Raw genomic sequence first — 19253 nt, 5'->3', positions numbered from 1 at the left:
AGTAGGAACGGTGGATTATATCTAAATTAGAAGTCTCAGGATTTTGTCTGGCAACAAATGTGTACATAGGTATGCATTCTTTTCTTAACAGAGGAACTAGCTTTATCCATTCAGGGTATTAATTTTTTTAATATTGGTTTTCAAAAAGTATGAAAGGATTTAGGAATACTCTGTAAAGTTTGTATCCCATGAGCTTCACATGAACTGCTGTGCTGTTGGAGATGCTCTTGACCGTCTAAAGTGGTCCTACATTGACGAGGCTGGAACCCCCCAGAAAAGGTGCTGTCGACATCCAGAATTGCCCCACCTCGGCTTTGTTGCTCCTGCTGCAACCAGCGACTACACTTTTGGAGCCAGGGGCAGGAAACTTCTCTTCTTCCTCCTGCCTTTTGATCTCCTACTAGTGTCCCCTGATAGCAGAACTTAACAGGAAACTGGCTGGCAAGGAGCCTAGGAAATGTAATTTTCAGAATCCAAGCACCAAGTGTAGAATGGAGTATAGGAAGGGTGGGTTTCGGGCTGAGAGATAATAGGTAACTGACCAGTATACCTTGCTGGAAGCAAATGATGATGAGATGATAAGTAAATGTGTGTGTGTGTGTGTATGTTTGTATGTGTGTGTATCACAAATGTTTTTTTATTATACACTCTGTTCTGTGCTTTGATTTTTGTTTCACTTGTTTGACTTCAGTTGTTTTATATTGGTTCATTAAATTTATAATTCTCTATTTGTGGTTGTAGGGTATTTCATTCTATGAAATGTGCCGTAATATATTTCACCAGCCCCCTACTGATGGACATTTAGATTGTTTCCAGTCTTGTGCAATTACAAATGATGCTTCAATGAAAATTGTTTCATTTATAATTTTTCACATGTGACCACATTTATAGAATAAATTCCTAGAAGAAGAATTGCTATCAGATAGTGATAGTTTGTAATTTATAATTTTCAGTTATAAACCATATGGCATGTCTTACTCTTGCCAATACACCTTTCATTCATGATTCAATGTTTGGCTGTGCATTTACATAGAAATGCTGAAAACACTAGATCATATGATAGAGACACTGCATAATCACAGACAAGGCCCTCAGATGCAGAGTATGGCAGTGGGAATTGGCCTTGGGATTTACAAGGTTACAGGAGAATATGGCCTTTAGCTGGACTAATGTCGGAAGGAAGGGAGGTGGATGATTAAACAGCAAAAAGCCTAAGGACTAGGGACTACACATTGGGCCTGGAATAATGCAAGAAGGAAAAATAGAATAAAGAGAGAGAGATTGTTTGCATAGATGCCGCTTAAACACCTAAACAAGCCTGAAGCCCATGAAACTCAGTACAACAGAAAATGCCTCTTCATAAATAGTAGAAGAATTGTTTCTAAAATGACTGTTGACATTTAGAAGTATTTTCTGGCTATTCCTCGACCCCATCCATCATTAATACACTTTTGCTAAAAAAATTAAACTACATATGTGGATGCGAATATGATTTTAAAATGAAAGTCTTCCTTTAGCTTTTTCCAGAGATAATAGTTGTAAGTTTGGTGTCATTTTTAATATGCATACACCCAAATGCACACGTACATATTCACACATCCTTTTTTAAACAGGAAAGGTTTTATACTATATGTATTCGTTCTCCAACCTTGTGTAATCTCCAGCTTGAAAAACCAATATAGCATGGCTCTTTTTCCATGTAGATATATCTTATTCATTTAAATGATTACACACTGTTCTGTAGTATTTAAGCATGAAAATTTATTTTACATTCACTATTGGTGAATGTTTTTCAGGTTGTTTCTAATTTTCGTTGTTTCTAAAAATGCTGCAGTAAATGTGCCAAAGTTTTCTATAGATCAGGTTCTGCTTTCTTGAGCATCATCTCATGCTTTCTCTAAACAAGTAATATCTAGAGTAGTAATTAGTTTGGAAGCAAAAAATGCCATTCACTATGGAAACATATTCCTATGTATAACCATCTCTTCTTTGCAAATACCTAAAACGGTAGTTGTTGTTCACTGAATAACTGTGAGTTTTGTGTTAACTTCAGTATGATGGACCAAAGTTTTAGCTGTTTCTGCCACAGACTTGCAATTTAAGTGAGAAAGATGAACTTTACTTAAGATATAGTAAAGAATGTTTGAGGATGAAAAAGATGATGTATGTGAAACATTTTGAATTTCTCTTAGGAATAATAAGATGTAATACTGTTTAAAATACAGATGCATTACCTTCAGACTTCCTCTTGTGAAAGACCATATCAAATATAAATCTTATAGTTATTTTCCTAGAGTACCTTATCTCCTGAAATAGCTGATGATTGGTTGTGGAAGTTGTGAAGGTACAGGAAGGAGACTGCTTAGTAGCTGATGTGGTGCAGTGGGACTCATTTAGACTGTGAGTCTAATCCAACCTCCAGCACAGTCTGGCACTGAGAGCTAGTCATGCTATTTTGACTCTTCATAAGTCATCTCACATTCTCCTTTTAATTATTTCACAGTTGTATTATGTAAAGTCAGGATGAACTGAGATGAAACATAAGGACACTGCTTTAAAAAACTTACTGTTTATATGCTTAGGATGATTCCAGGGGTTAGGAATATTAGTGTGTCTGGGGCACATCTGTGAGGTCCATTATTATGCCCTTTCAAGAAGACTAGTGAAAAAATGGTAAGAGAAAGGATTGAGAGAAACATGAGACACAGGTTTCTGACTAAATTATAACTTTAGCAGGACATCAGAGTTTTAATTCTCATAAGATTCATTAAGTACCATTCCTTATTTTTTCATGAACCAAAAAGATAGAATATTGATCAACTGAAATTATTGGATAAAAGGTAGTATAGATTAAAAATTTTTTTTTGAGTGTTACTGCTTAGGAGAATTCAAGCTAGGATCTGGCTTACATTTATATAACATGTTCTGGTTCATAGATCACATTTAGACTTTATAAATTCAAGTTCATTAATTGCTAGAGTTTCACGTTTTAGCTCTTTTTTTTTTTTTTTTTTGTGGTACGCGGGCCTCTCACTGTTGTGGCCTCTCCCATTGCGGAGCACAGGCTCCGGACGCGCAGGCTCAGCGGCCATGGCTCACGGGCCCACCTGCTCCGCGGCATGTGGGATCTTCCCGGATCGGGGCACGAACCCGTGTCCCCTGCATCGGCAGGCGGACTCTCAACCACTGTGCCACCAGGGAAGCCCTCTTTTTAAAACTGGTTATCACATATATAATTTTCTAATCTTTAGAAATTTCATTTGTTTTTTGAGAGCAAATTACTTGTCTATGTCAAGGGTCCCAGTGGTTTATATTTTGTGTACATAAGAACTCTAAACATGTAATCAGTTTCAGTTATTTTAATTGCACTTAAGTTTTGCATCTCTTCCTTAGAGAGGTTTTGATTTTTTTTCTTTTTTTACATTTAGGGCCACTTCTTGAGTTTTCATTTTTAAATGTTTTTGGTTTTTATCCTTTTGGGATAACTTCTTCCATAGTAAGTGATAGAAAGGATTCCTTGAATTTTTTGAAATCTATAATTATAGTTGTTTACTTCCTAGTAGTGTTAAGGGCCTGTGGGCACATTTTATTGATTGGAGTATTGTTAAATATGTTTAATTATTTAAAAACTACAGGATATACTTATACATAAGGATTGTTTGTTTTCAAAGCTGGATCACCTTAGCTAAAATTATAACTTACATTTACCTTTTCTCTTTATCCTCCTTCACTGTTTTGTTTTCCTCCACAGCATTTGTCACCTTCTATTTCTAATGTAAATACAATTCCCTATTTTTGTTTGTTTGCTTGTTTATGATCTATCTTCCTTACTAAATTATTATCTCCCTGAATGCAAAGATTTTTATCCTTTCTGTTGACTGTGATCCAATGCTTAAAAAAGGCACTGTATAAGCACCCACACAGCTTTCCAGTTTTTAAATTTAATTTGTAAAGGCATTTAGTCAGAACTTGTAATTTTGAGAATATTGACCTTGTTTTAAATGTTTATTATAGTGAACTCCAACTCATCTGAAATATAAATAATTGGAAAGTTTTATGTCACCATCTTTTAAAAATTCTTATGAAAGTCATATGCCTTCTTACTCCCATCCCCTCAAATAAGGAACTTATTAAAAAATTCAATACTTAGAGTATAATTTAGAGTCTACATATTAAGCCCAGTCTCTTGCAAATTTCTGGGTTAGTGGTGATAACTGATTTTCATATTGGTGTTAATAATGGTGATTTTAATGTGCCTTAGGATCCTGAAATATCTTCTGAAATTATGGCACAATGGGAAGCAAATTCAGGAAAATAATGGTGGCATCTTCTCTCAAACTATCCAGTCAGCAAATCACAATATAAAATGAGTATTTTTAAAACTTGAGTAAAGAATAACATGAAAATATTATATATTATCATAATATTTTAAATGGAAAAAATATTGCTTTATAATATGTGTGAGAAGTATTATTAGGAAAGTATTTAATATCTCTTTTATTCATTTTAGATAAGATGGGAAAAAAACATCACATTGGGGGAACCACCAGGATTCTTACATTCTTGGTGGTGGTAAGTATCTTTAATTCCATTTTCACTAGATTGATGATGCATTTCAGTAGGCCTGCACTGTACCTGTTTACGATTTCATGCCTCTCGCTTATACTTTATCATTTTCTACAATTATTTTCTGAAAGGTGGCACTTAGAAAAATAAAAAACAAATAAACTCAAAACCAGCATTAATGTTATTTAACTTAAAGATACTTCTATTAAATCAAGCTGGAATTGTGACCAGTGTGTGGAATCTCCAGCTATAAGTATGATATTGTATTAGTCAGCTCTGGCTACCATAATAAAATACCATAGACTGGGTGGCTTAAACAACAGAAATTTATTTTCACACAGTTCTGGAGGCTAGAAATCCAAGATCAAGCTGCTGAGCATGGTCTGTTTCTGGTGAGAACTCTCTTCCTGGCTTGTAGATGGCTGCCTTCTTACTGTGTCCTCACGTGGCAGAGAGAGAGAGAGAGAGAGAGAGAGAGTTAGAGAGAGAGAGAGAGAGAGAGAGAGAGAAAGAGAGAGAGAGCACATAACAGAGAATGAGAGAGAAAGACCAAGCATGTGCTAGCTAACTAACTAGCTTTCTGGTGTCTCTTTTTATAAGGGCACTAATTGCCCATGAGGGCCCCACCCATGTGACCTCATCTAAACCCGAGGCTATTGAAGGTAGTGGTGGTGATGGTGGTAAATTTTTAGGAGAGAGAATAGTCCAAAAAAGTTTGAAATAATTCTGTATAGACTCAGAGCTAGAACTGACTAGGAATGTACACAAAGATGGTCAGTCAGTATTAAAGGCCCAGTTGATATCAGAACTTATAAATTTTATTGTGGTACAGGTATGCCCGGGTATATGACTTTTCTACAGCAGTAGTTGTTAGTCTAGGTATTCAAATGGACAAGTTAGGCTTTTCTTTTTCTTTTATTTTTAAAAAATTTCTTCAGTTAGGAGCATTTCCTGTTCAGTACTTTATACATTTATCTCTCAAATGAGAGATGAATCTTGAATAAGATTTGAATCTTATTCAAAAGAAAAAACAAAAGCTCTCTTCTAGTGCCGTGCACATGGTTTCCTTGGTCCGTTACTTCATGCCATCATCTTTTTAATCTCTCTCCTGAAAACGTGCTTTACTAGAAGTTCCATGGTGAATAGAACCACACTTGGTCAGTTGTGGTTGTGGGTTTCCCTTGTTTGTCTTGCATACGTATGGCAGGAACAGGTGCAGTCCTTTGGTTCAGAGTTGTTCCTTTATTTGGAACAACGGTTCACTGCAGTTAAGCAGTGTCATTGTGCTGTTTTCCTGGGGTTTAAGACTGACCTCTTGTAACATATAGTGGTATAAAAGTCAGTTTTTCATTTTACATAGTCTGTATTTATGATATCTAGATCTAGACTAGAAACGCTTAATTATTTGCTGAATGTATTTGAGTTTCCCACTTGTTGACACCCTTATATTTTGTATGTTTCCTATTAGGTCTGCAAAGTGACACAAGAAACCACTTTAGAAGTCTGTCCCTATTGGATTAGTGGGTTAACAAAATGAGGATTTAAAGTTTTTCATTATAGATTTAATTCTATTTCTTGCACCTATTTCTGTTTTACTCCCTTCCTCATGAATTTAACCTATCCTCGTACTGTAAATGGTTGATAAAAACTCACTGAATACTTTGGCTTTTTGCTTCCATCAGACTTTAGTTTTTTGGTCTTTGCTATCAGAAGGTATAGCTCTTAAATCTGCTATTGCCCTTCCTTTTTCTATGGCTGTTAGATTCAGGGGAGCTCTTCCTCTGTGGTTTTGGTATTTTAAGAAATTTTTACTTAGAGATATCAAAGAAATTGTAAATAATGAGCATAAATATTTTTAGACCATATTTATTTTAATTTAAATCTAGCACATGCAAAAGGTACATTATTTTCAGTGTTTTTAATGTTCTTCCCTAAAACTATCAATACTAACGTACCTTTTGAGGTGCCTACTTTGTTGATATAAATCAGTGATTCTTAATAATTTTGAAGTCATGGGGTCCTCTGAGAACTGATGAAAAGCTGTGGATCCCCTCTTCCAGGAAACTGCCCAGATCGTAAGCTTTCCTGATCATTGTGTGTAGCCAGCCATGACTGTGAGCCTTAAATCCAGCAGAGGCCTGACTTTTTTTTTCAGCTGTTTCAGTGGTCCCTTTGATTTTTTTTTTTAAATTAAGACTTTATTTATCTTTTAGAGTAGTTTTCAGTAGGTTCACAACAAAATTGAGGGGAAGGTAGATATTTTCCTTATGCCTCCTGCTTCCACACATATATAGCCTTCCCATTATCAACATTCCCCATCATAGTGGTACATTGTTGTAATTGATGAACCTACATTAACACACTAAATCACTCAAAGTCCATAATTTGCATTACAGTTCATTTTTGGTGTACATTCTATGGGTTTGAACAAATGTATAATGACATGTATCCACAATTATAGTAATATACAGAGTATTTTCACTGTCCTAAAAGTCTACACTCTGCCTCTTCATCCCTCCCCACCCACCCTCCACCCCTGGTACTCACTGATCCTTTTATTGTCTCCATAGTTTTGCCTTTTCCAGAATGTCATTTAGTTGAAATCATACAGTATGTCGCCTTTTCAGATTGGATTTTTTCACTAAGTTATATGCATTTAAAGTTTCTCCATGGCTTGATAGCTCTTTTCTTTTAGTGCTGAATAATATTCCATTGTCTGGATATACCATGGTTTAATTATTCATTCACCTACTGAAGGACATCTTGGTTGCTTCCAAGCTTGGCAATTATGAAAAAAGCTGTTATAAACATCCACGTGTAGGTTTTTATGTAGTCATACATTTTTAGTTCCTTTGGGTATATATCAAAGAGTGTAATTGCTGGATCATATGCTAAGAATATATTTAGTTTTGTAAGAAGCTGCCAAACTGTCTTCTAGACTGGTTGTACCATTTTTCATTCCCACCAGCAACAAATGAGAGTTTCTGTTGCTCCACATCCTGGCTAGCATTTGTTGCTATCAGTGTTCCAGATTTTGGCAATTCTAATAGGTGTGTAGTGGTATCTCATTGTATTAATTTGCATTTCCCTGATGACATATGACGTGGAGCATCTTTTCATATGCTTATTTGTCATCTGTGTATCTTTTTTGGTGAGGTATCTGTTAAGGTCTTTGGCCCATTTTTTAATTGAGTTGTTTTTTTTCTTATTGTTGAGTTTTAAGAGTTCTTTATGTATTTTGAATAACAGTCTTTTATCAGATGTGTGTTTTGCATATATTTTCTCCCAGTCTGTGGCTCGTCTTCTCATTATCTTGACATTGCCCTTTGCAGAACAGAAGTTTTAAATTTTAACAAAACCTAGTTTATCAATTATTTCTTTTATGTATTGTGCCTTTAATGTTATACCTAAAAAATCATTGCCATACTCAAGGTTATCTTGGTTTTCTTGTAAGTTAACTGCTAGGAGTTTTATTGTTTTATACCTTACATCTAGGTCTGTGATCCATTTCGAGTTAATTTTTGTGAAGGATTTCTAGTGTCTACGTTCTTTTTTTTTTTGCATGGGGTGTTGTCTAGTTGTTGCAGTATCATTTGTTGAAATGACTATCTTTGCTCCATTGTATTGCCTTTGTTCCTTTGTCAGAGATCAGTTGACTATATTTATATGGGACTATTTGTGGGCTCTCTTTTCCGTCCCACTGATGTATTATCTATTCTTTTTTTTTTTTTTTTTTTGCGGTACGTGGGCCTCTCACTGTTGTGGCCTCTCTCGCTGTGGAGCACAGGCTCCGGACCCGCAGGCTCAGCGGCCATGGCTCATGGGCCCAGCCACTTTGCGGTATGTGGGATCTTCCCGAACTGGGGCACAAACCCATGTCCCCTGCATCGGCAGGCGGACTCTCAACCACTGCACTACAAGGGAAGCCCTCACTTCTGTCTTTTATAGAATATTTGCAGGTGAAGTTTTCCTGTTGTTTAAGCCTTTTCACCAAAAATTTACTATGCAAAATTATGTTGCCTTCAAGGAACTAAGTAGTAGGAGAGATAAACAATTAATAGTATTATAACTGAGGTATATACTGGTTATAATAGCAATACAGGAGGAATACTTACATCAGCTTGGGAGAGGTAGGAAAGGCTACACAGGGAAAGTGAATCTGAGCTGATTTGAAAGTTGAGTGAGAAAAGGGTATTTAGGGCAAGGAATGGTTAGCATGAAATCTTAAAAGTGATCCTCATGCATTCAAAGAAAGGCAGGTCTCTTGGATCAGTTGAATTGTAGATGCAGTACTATGAAGTGATAGAATATAAGGCTAGAAACAAAGGCAGGGGTCAGACTATGAAGTCTTGGAGTGCATCAAGGACTTTGGACTAGAACTCAAAAATTTTAAACAAGGTATATGACATGATTAGCTTTGTGCTTTTAGATACTTGGCATTACCATAGACATGGATTGAAGAGGATTGAGAGCAGAGGCAGAGTCTAGTTTACAGGGCAGTTGCTATTGTCCAGTTGAAAGGTTATTAGGTGATGGACCCCAGAGAGTGAACACTGAGTGGAATAGATTGGAGGTGAATGAAGAAGTTGCCAAGTTTTAGATTTGGATGGTGGGATGAACACTGATGCCATTGATTGAGTGAGTGAGTATAGAGAGAGCAACAGGCTTTGGAAAAAAGACCATGATTTAGCTCTGACAGATTAAATTTTGAGATGCCTATGTCACATTCAGAGAGAGATGCCCTATACAGTCAGAGCTCTGGATCTGTAGGTCTGAGACAGACCCATAATGGTTTGGGAATTATCAGCATAGACTATACTGTAGTAAAGAGTGTTCATGGGTGAAACTGCCAGTGTAACAAGTAAGAGCAGGGCCTGGGGTTGGGACTCTGGGGAAAGTCAACCTTTAAGTGTAGGTGGATAAAGAGGAGCCTCAAAAGAAAATACTTAGAGAGGAAGGAGGGTAATCAGGAAAGAATAATGTATGGGAACCAGAAAAGGCATTCAAAGGCGAGATTAAATCTACAGCAGGTAAAAGTAAAAAAACAAACAAACAAAAAAACAACAACAAGTATTTTCCTGAATCGGGAAGTAAAGTGAACTTTGGTGGTCTTGGGGAGAACAGTTTCAGTGGAGTAATGAAAGTGAAATTTAGAAGGCTGTTATATTTCATTTTTCCAGCTCCAGGTTTATGGAGAGTAGTTGAAGTATGTGGTGATGTGTGTAGTAGTTTCAGGATTAACAATGGAACAGGACCTAACATTTTTATTTTTAAAATTGAATAGATTTGAGCATGTATATAGATTGAGGTGAAAAGAGTAGGAGAGGTTGAAGATGCATGAAAGAGCAATAAACATGCACAAAAATGCAGAATAAACTACAGAAGAGATGAGGGGCAAAGGCCTTGGAGAGAGAGGAGGAGGGGAATTTCTCCTTTTAGTATGGGATAGAGGAAAGTCTGTGATTTTACTTTCTGCAACTGTTTTTCTTGTTTTTGGTATGATTTCCCTTATCATTTCTTTTCTTCTTTCCCAGTTTGCACCATGCCGCAGTGCTGTCATATTTCTTAGGCCTCCCTCTTGTGTTCATCGCATTTACCTTGATCAAATCCCTTTGAAAGCGTATTTCCTCTTAGTATGCTTTAATGAAAGTTCCCAACTCTCTTCCATGAATTTCAGAAATAAAAATGCCAAGAAACTTCTTTCCTCTCAAATGAATGTCCTTTTAGATTTGTGTAATTCAAAAATACACACTTTTTGAAACTTCCTATTTAAAGTTTTAATGGCAGAAACTGTGACTCAGTTTTATTTAATATTATATGTAAAACACCTTTTGAAGTAACTTTGGGCTCATGTATTTATATCCTGTAATTAAATATGTATAACATTGCAGAGAAAATAAACTAATAACTAAGATTATCACGAGAATCCAGTTTCTGTCACTTGGCAGTGGAAAGTCAAATCTTGCAGCACGCTAGCACTCTAATGATTTTAGAATCTAACGATGCCATCAGGTATAGCTAAGAATAACCAAATACTTATGTGAAAATAATAGCATTGGAATTAGTCAGCAGGCTTACTAGCATGGTATAATATTTGTAATTGGTAGACTAGTTCTTACCCATTAGTTCTTGCCTGTAATAGGCATTGCGTAGCTAATTATTTACTTGAATTAAGTTAAACTAAACATCAATATAAGACAATGTAGGCAACAACTAGGATAGAAGAAGAGTATAATCATAGTGATAAGGGAATAAATGGTATTAGCAAGAGAGAAAGCAAAGAACACAGGTGGTCAGGCTATAGGGGAGAAGCGAAATGTGTCTGGGAGAGTAGGAAAGGAATGTGGAATACAGAGGAAGATTTGGTGGGGAGAAGACATTGTAAAAAAAAACTGATGGAATCTTCCATTAAATGCAAAGGATTAGAAAGGAAATTGAGACAAATTTTACTTAATAAGAAAACTTTCTTTCTGGCCGTAATAACTCTATGAGACTTTTCTAGAATACTTTTAATACCTTCATACTTATTTTAAAAGTACTTTAGTGTAAATCATCTTTGTATCTGCACAAAAGTCTGTAAAATACATAACAGATATTTTCTCTTTACATAAAAAAACTAAGGAACAAAAGTATTTGCTCAAGATCAAACTCAGAATTAAAGTTTTCTGAATTGTAACCAGTACTCATCTCAGTAACAGATATTATTTCTTAAATAGGAAGCAGAATTTAGTGGCCCACTATTAATAAGACACTAATTACAGCCCCCTTTTGAGCATCATGAGTGGCTAATTCCAGACAGTAGATATAAATGGCTCAGAAAAGTTGTCTTTTCTGAGTCCAGTCTGTCTTGAGGCATCCATGGATCACTGGCAGGGCAGCTTGGGTAGGGTGAGGAGGTGGTTGCCATAGGTTACTCAGGAAATGAGTTGGAGTACAGAGGTAGAAGGTAGGATAACAAAGTGTTTGCTGTCTCATCCAGGACAGGTATCTAGCTACCACACTCTTTTAACAGCTGATGGTGTTCACGGTGCCAGAGCTGTATAAACCTGCCCATAATCAGAATATAAGGCATCTTTGAAATAAGAATTTTTAATACCACACTCACATTAGAGGCAAAACAATGTAAGATAAAAAGTTTGAGCCCAGCTCTGCCATTTGTGTGGCACTTGTGTGGCCACTTGTGTGCCACTTAGGTAAATTATTTAACCTTTTGAAGTCTCAGTTCCCTTATCTATAAAATGGGAAAATAATAGGAGGATTAAATGATGGAAACTGTTTAGTATATGATGCTTGAATTTAGCACATACTTATTAAATGTAAGCTATTTTGATGATACTTTAAAATATGAATTTGTTACTAATCCAGGATTATGTGAGAATTTTATGATAGTGGGGCAAAATTTAATGCTTACATTTTAGAAGGTATTAAGCAGTGCTAAGGAATGATACAAGTACAGGTATGTGGAAGTTCTAAGGTGATGAGCAGGTACATGTACATTTCACCACCCTCCGGAGCATTACGAATGGATAGTTTTCTTCAATATAGGTTAAGAGTAGCTAACATTAATTGATAATGTATTTTTGGGACAGTCAATAAGAAGTAACTTCCTTAGTTATTTTAAGACTTGAACTTATAATAACATGACTTGCTCCTCAGAAAAAAATGTCTTCCCCAGGGTTTTTTTTTGCTTCTTCTTTTAATTTTTATTTTCATAGAATTCTAGATCTTGCCAGTGGCATGAAGGTTATATAATTACGTTAGCATCCCATCTTCTGGGACACATCTGACATGTTTACCCACCCTCGTAGACTTCTCTGACAACCATTTTGCTTTCTATGTTCCCTAGAGAAATTGAAAGCTAGCTAGTCACTTTGACTCACATCCTCAGGATAGAAGGAAAAAAGTATTTGGATGAGATCCTCAACCTGGGAATCCTGTGTTTTCTTTTAACTTAGGTGGGGAAATTTTTAATAATAAAAAATGATACAAGAACAAAGATTTCAGTACTGTGCAAGTTTTGCTTCTCTGTATTTAGTCTCTATCTTCTTCATTTCTAAAATAGAGATTTTTCACTTGTTTCTGCTTAGGAATAAAGAGACTGTAAATCTAAAGCATTATTCATGAATATCAATCTACCACAATTTCAAGGATAGTGTTTTGGTTTCAGGCTTTGGATTAGAGAAATTGAAAAGCTCCTGGGCCTCCAGCATGTCAGGTTGTAGAGAGAGGAAGTCTGTATTTGTTGATTACTATAACTTTATAGTATAGTTTGGAATTGGGAAGTCTCCAGCTTTATTATTCTTTCTCAAGATTGCTTCAGCTATTCAGGGTCTTTTGTGGTTCCATACAAATTTTAAGGTTATTTTTCCTGTGAAAAATGCCATTGGAATTTTGATAGGGATTGAATTGAATCTGTAGATTGCTTTGGGTTGTGTGGACATTTTAACAATATTAATTCTTCCAATCCGTGGCATGGAAAATCTTTCTGTTTTTTTAATTTCTTCTTCAATTTCTTTCATCAATATCTTATAGTTTTCAATGTATCGCTCTTTCACCTCCATGGCTAAATATATTCCTAGGTATTTTTTTCTTTTGGATGTATTTGTAAATGGGATTGTTTCTTAATTTCTATATCTAATAGTTCATTGTTAGTGTAGATTCCCAAAACAAACATCACAAATTACAATAGACTTTTGTATATTGATTTTTTTATCCTGCAACTTTACTGAATTCATTTATTAGTTCTAACAGTTTTTTGTGGAATCTTTAATAATTAGAGTCTTCTTTCTTTTTTCTTATAATAATTAGAGTCTTCTTTCTTTTTTCTTAGTCTATTAGCTAATGGTTTGTCAAGTTTGTTGATCTTTTCAAAGAACCAACTTTTGGTTTAATAATTTTCTTTTTTTTAATTCTTTATTTCATTTATCTCTGCTTGAATCTTTATTATCTCCTTCTGCTAGCTTCTTTCCTTCTGATTTCTTCTTTGACCCATTGGGAGTGTGTTGTTTAATTTCCACAAATTTGTGAATTTTTCTGTTTTCCTTCTGTTACTGATTTCTAACTTTATCCCATTGTGGTCAGAGAACATACATTGTATGATATCTATCTTTTAAAGTCTATTGAGACTTAATTTGTGCCCTAACATGTGATCTATCCTGGAAAATGTCCCATGTGAACTTTAGAAGAACATGTATGCTTTTTGTTGGTTAGAGTGTTCGGTGTATGTCTATTAGATGTAGTTGGTTTATTGTGCCATTTAAGCCCTTTATTTCCTTGCTTGTGTTCTGTCTGCTTGTTCTGTCCATTATTGAGAGTAGAGTATTGATGTCTCTATTATTGTAGAACCGTGTATTTCTCCCTTGGATAAATGAGTTTAAAAGGATATATTTCTTTACCTTTATTCAAGGAAAAAAATGTATAGGTAACGTAGGATTGTTAGAAATACGATATATAAAGTTATCTGCTTTAGTAATTTGGTTTATTATCCTTAATCTGGCTCTTGCAAATTTTTGACCTTCTATTAAATCCACAAAGAGAAACATTGTCATAATATTGCATATAATATTCTTTGGTTAAACTAAATACAATTTAAAGACAACCATTATAAAGTTTTGGTTTTAAGAGCTTTTAAGTTCCTTAAGAACATGAAAATGAGAATAATTGTAATATACTGTAATTCATAACACACCTGATCCAGGTGGAAAACTTTAAGCTGTATCCTTGTCTGTGTACAATTCTTATACTTTTTATCCCAAAAGGGATAGAGGGAGGTCAGGTACAACTTTTAACTGCTTTCACTCTCCTAAAGGAATTGAAATTTATTTAAATTAATTTGGTCTTTATTGTTTGCTTTGTATTTCTTGCTTATTGTAGAAATTTAAAAGGAAATAAATGCCAGTACTTAATCTTTCATATTTTTCACCTCTAAGGGTAATCTTATTTTACTGAATTAATTGTGTTATAAGGCATACAGAATGTTTTATCCTAACTGAGGAGAGAGACCCAGGTTAAACGACACTTCAGGGGTCAAAACAAAGAGACCAGTTTGATTTACCAAGTTTTATTGTACCATTGTTAACTGTGCCCTCAGCCCAATGACCTGCCTTAACAATATGTATGCATTTTAAGCTTTTGTGCAAGCTAATTATAGTGTTGATGATATTATTAATAATATGCTTACTATAAGACCCTGTGTTTATTTTGTATAATTTAATTTTCTCAGCAATCCCATTGTATAGAGGAGGAAATTCCTATCTGTTTAAACAAATTGAGCTAGTAGTGGGAGGGAGTCTCAGGAGGGAGGGGATTATGAGGATATATGTATACATATAGCTGATTCACTTTGTTGTACAGCAGAAACTAACACAACATTGTGAAGCAATTATACTCCAATAAAGATTAAAAAAAAAAAAAGAGCTAGTAAGCGGCAGGGCCAGCTTTTGTCTCAAATATGTCCTATTCCAAAACTTGTGCTGTTAACCACTCAGCTTAGCCTACTTTCCAGTTCTATAGAGTGGGAAATGTATAATAAAAAATACTTGTTGATCAGTAAAATTACCTTTGTTTATTGCCAGTACTTTCAGCCATTTGCTTTGCTGATTTTTAATCCCTTGCTCACGTTTGTTGTTAATTTTATAAATGGGAGGATGACTGGGGCCATATGTTTTGTAAGCAGTATAATTATTTTTTCTCAACCAGTTCCGTCTTGCTTTTTCCCATTGTTCTTGAGTAGGAAGAAAAAAAGAAAGTTAGTGTGAATTTTTTAATTTTCAATATTACTAACCTGTCTTTGTAATTATAAGGGAAAACCAGAGGATATTTTAAGAAAATATATTTATTTGACAGGTGTGACTTAACGGTCAGGGTAGGGTATCGGTCTGGGGATTGGACAACAAAATTATCTTGAAAAAATTAATTCCACTTTTATAAATAAAGTTACTTTAATTCCTTAATGCTTAAATTGGTATTTTTTAAAACCTTTTCATTCTTCATAGGGAAGTTGTGAAAAGTATTATAATTATTTCAATCATGTGTTTAAGTCATGTAAATAGACAGTTAAGAATGACAGTCTAAATTTTTTTAAATTAAATTTTCATTTTGGAAAAATCTTAGCATTTCTGAACAATGGCTGGGTTATACCCTATTATTACATGACGAGCCTTGTCTGTATTTAAATCTTTCAAATAAATACTTGTCCTGAAGAAGAAAACACATTTTGTGTAAAGAACATTTGTCTTCTAATTTTTGGAATTGTGATCTCTCATTTGACATTATATGATTTTCTTAATGTTACCATAATTACTTTTTTAGTGTATTTTGGGATCTCTACTGTGCAGCTCCAGAAAGACGGGAAACATGTGAACATTCAAGTGAAGCAAAAGCCTTCCATGATTACGTAAGTTACTATATAATTTTACTAAGTTATATTGTCAGTTTTCTTCTTAACCACTGTTCTTGAAAAATGCATTGGACCATCCATTTTTTTCCTTTGGTACTTAAGAAATTATTCTTTTTGTCTTGGGAAGTAGGCTCATCACTTTAAAAGTGAAATACAAATGGGTTTGTGAGTCTTGTTGAAGAAACTTAGGATAAGAGAGTAGTCCTAACTCCAGGATGTTAAAGGTGTTTCTTATCTTTAAGTGTGCCTGATTTGTGAAGTTGCAGATTTATAAAAATTAAGTAGTAATTATTCCACAAAATTCATCATAAGAATTCTATAAGTGAAAAGTTCCTCTTCTGCATATAGCATTTTAAAAATATATAGAAATGTTACATTATTCTCTTTTGCAACTTTTAGTTACACATCATAAGGCTAAATATCCCCTTCACTGAATTCAGTTCCATAAATAAATTTATTGTAAATTAAAGGAAATACAAGATAAGAGAGCAAAAGAGTCTGGGCAAAAATGAAAATGTGAATTTTTTTTTTTTTAATTCTTAAGGAAGAGCAGTGGCCTATCCTTGGCTAGGTGATGTATATTGAGTGTTTTCTTAGAAGAACTGTAAATGTGATTTTAGAGTTGATGGCATCAGGAAATAGAATTGTAAAAAAAAAAAAACAAAAAGTGGCGGGGGAGTAGGTTTTCTTTAGGGAAAAATAGCATTTAAGAATGAGGAGATTGTGTTTTGAAGGGGCTGGGAAAACACTGTTTGCAGAACTGACCATAAAAGACATGCAGATTGAGTTTGGGATGGAGGAAAGCCAGTTTCCTTGGTGTGGAGGAAGTGGAATTGGGCCTGGAGCCTGAGGAAATATCGATTTTAAGTACCTTAAACTTTACCAGAAGGATACATGTTTAGTTGGTAGAAGGGAGGCATCATTCTGTGTAAACAGCCTTTAAAAACAGAACCGGGGCTCAAAAGGGAAAAAGAACTTGTTCTTCCAAAGGAAATACCCCAGCCTTAGTCTGAAGAGTGGAACTAGCCAGAAGAATTATAACCCCAAACACAGCATAAGGAAGAGTATGCAGACTTAAGAGAAGTGAAAATCTTGGGCATCTTGTAATACTGTGTAATACTTTAAACGTATACTAAACTGTATAATACTTTAAACGTATACCAAACTGATTAAAGTGAGATGGCTTGTGATTACTTCATCTGATATTGATTGTACTTATAAAGCTTGCTTTGTGCTAAACACTAGCTCTTGGGGACAAGGTGAGTGAAAGAGATGCTGCTGCATATAAAGAAGAAGTACAGAAAAGGCAGATAAGGCAGGGCCCAGGACACAGCATTTATTTGAACAATCTCCTTCTCCTTTTTCACCTTTGGGTAATGGCTGTAAAGTAAAGCAGAGATCCAACCACGAAGAGTGTAAGGATTCTGGCTAGAGTGAGATACTCATCTCATCCGTCTCTTACATCAAGAAAGACGTGCCTAGGTTTGGCCTGCCAGTAATGGGAAAAGTTTTTTAAATAACCACTGATTTTGACAACTAGATGGCATTAGATAGTATCAGTGTTCTGCTGTAAAGGACGTACAATGTTTGTGGATCTACATCTTAAGAAATTAATTACATAAGTACTTTTTCAAAATTCCATTGTATAGAAAGATGCAGCCTTCTGTTCACCATGGAGATCTTATAGGGAACACTGAACTAATTTAGTATCTCCTTCTTAGAAGCATAGATAAATCATCATTGTTGTTGTCATAGCCGTCATCATCATCGTAATCGTAATCATTTTGCATCCATAAGGTGCTTTCAGTATTTCAGAGAGTACTCACTTTAGAAACCCACTTAAATATTTCAAGGTTTTTGAAAATGAGCATTGACCAGAGGTAGGAGTGAAATTAGATTTTATAGGAAGAATAACCCCTTACCATGTAATTTGGTCCTAAGAAAATGTAGTTTAGAAAAAAGTCAGTATTTGGATTTTACAATTTGTTATGAATTAGTACATGTTTTATCAGATATTTCATAATTTTATCTTAAACATTAGTTTTAAGAGATTTGATTTCTTAGGTGGCATTTTTATCATACCTTTAAGTCAATTTATTTTTAATGGTAATACATCTCTAAATTTTTTCAAATGGAAAAAATTGAAAAAATAGAGTTTGACTTATAGAATCTTGTATTGCAATTGGATTTTTAGAAATGCATTTGTTTTCTGTAGCAAACTTTTATGGTAATTTTCATGGGTAGGATTTCCTGAATTCTTCATAGTAGACAATTTCTGAAAATGATCAACATAATTCATGTTTAATGTGTAAATATGGAAGTTTGAAAGACTCAGGGAAGAAAACAGGAACAAACAATAAGAGTTTGGTAAAATTCTGTCACGTAATATTGCTATATTAGAGTCCACTGGGAACCATTTCTGAGATAGTGATTAGTATGTATACCTACCGAATTTCAAGGTAGTTCTCAAGGAAGCATTCTGAAAAATATTTTCTTTATTAGCTGCATCTTCAGAGTAAAAAAATACTTGCATGTATAAATTCTGATATGTTTAAAAAATAGTCTCATTATTTTCTAGTCTTATCTATGAGATTGAATGGATAATGAAAGATAAACTACTTTTTTTCTTTTATTTTTTAAAATTTATTTTATTGAAGTATAGTTGATGTACAATGTGTTAATTTCTGCTGTAGAGCAAAGTGATTCAGTTATACATTTTATATATATATATTTAAATATCTTTATTGAAGTATAATTGCTTTACAATGGTTTGTTAGTTTCTGCTTTATAACAAAGTGAATCAGCTATACATATACACATATCCCCATATCGCCTCCCTCTTACATCTCCCTCCCACCCTCCCTATCCCCCCTCTAGGTGGTCACAAAGCACCGAGCTGATCTCCCTGTGCTATGCGGCTGCTTCCCACTAGCTATCTATTTTACATTTGGTAGTGTATATATGTCCATGCCACTCTCTCACTTCGTCCCAGTTTACCCTTCCCCCTCCTCATGTCCTCAAGTCTGTTCTCTACGTCTGTGTCTTTATTCCTGTCCTGCCCCTAGATTCTTCAGAACCATTTTTTTAAAAAAGAGATAGTGGAGGCATAATGAGGTAAATTATGAAGAATCCTTTTAATTAAAAAATAGGCTAAAGTGTTAAAAGTGATTATCTTTTGATACTGAGATTATGCATGATTTTTATTTTTATCTATATAGTTCTGTATTTTCCAAATATCTGTAGTTAACTTTATATACAGGAAAGTTACTTTAAAGCAGATTAAATTTCA

At 34.6% G+C, this 19253-nt stretch overlaps 1 protein-coding gene across 3 annotated transcripts in view; it reads left to right on the top strand.

The window, feature by feature from the left end:
- The window catches only part of SSBP2 (single stranded DNA binding protein 2), a gene marked incomplete at its 3' end in the record, with an annotated part of 297670 nt that overhangs the window by 80239 nt on the left and 198178 nt on the right, over window positions 1–19253 (top strand). For all 3 annotated transcript variants that reach the window (XM_082651181.1, XM_082651180.1, XM_082651179.1), the window contains exons 3-4: window positions 4511–4572; window positions 15877–15961. In XM_082651181.1, the coding sequence (XP_082507307.1) occupies window positions 4511–4572; window positions 15877–15961 (147 nt within the window). The remainder of the gene's footprint in view (window positions 1–4510; window positions 4573–15876; window positions 15962–19253) is intronic.

Source organism: Grampus griseus, assembly GCF_964374135.1.
Source record: "Grampus griseus genome assembly, chromosome: 3".
In the NCBI taxonomy this organism is placed as follows: Eukaryota; Metazoa; Chordata; class Mammalia; order Artiodactyla; family Delphinidae; genus Grampus; species Grampus griseus.
This window is presented reverse-complemented; position numbering and strand designations above follow the sequence as displayed.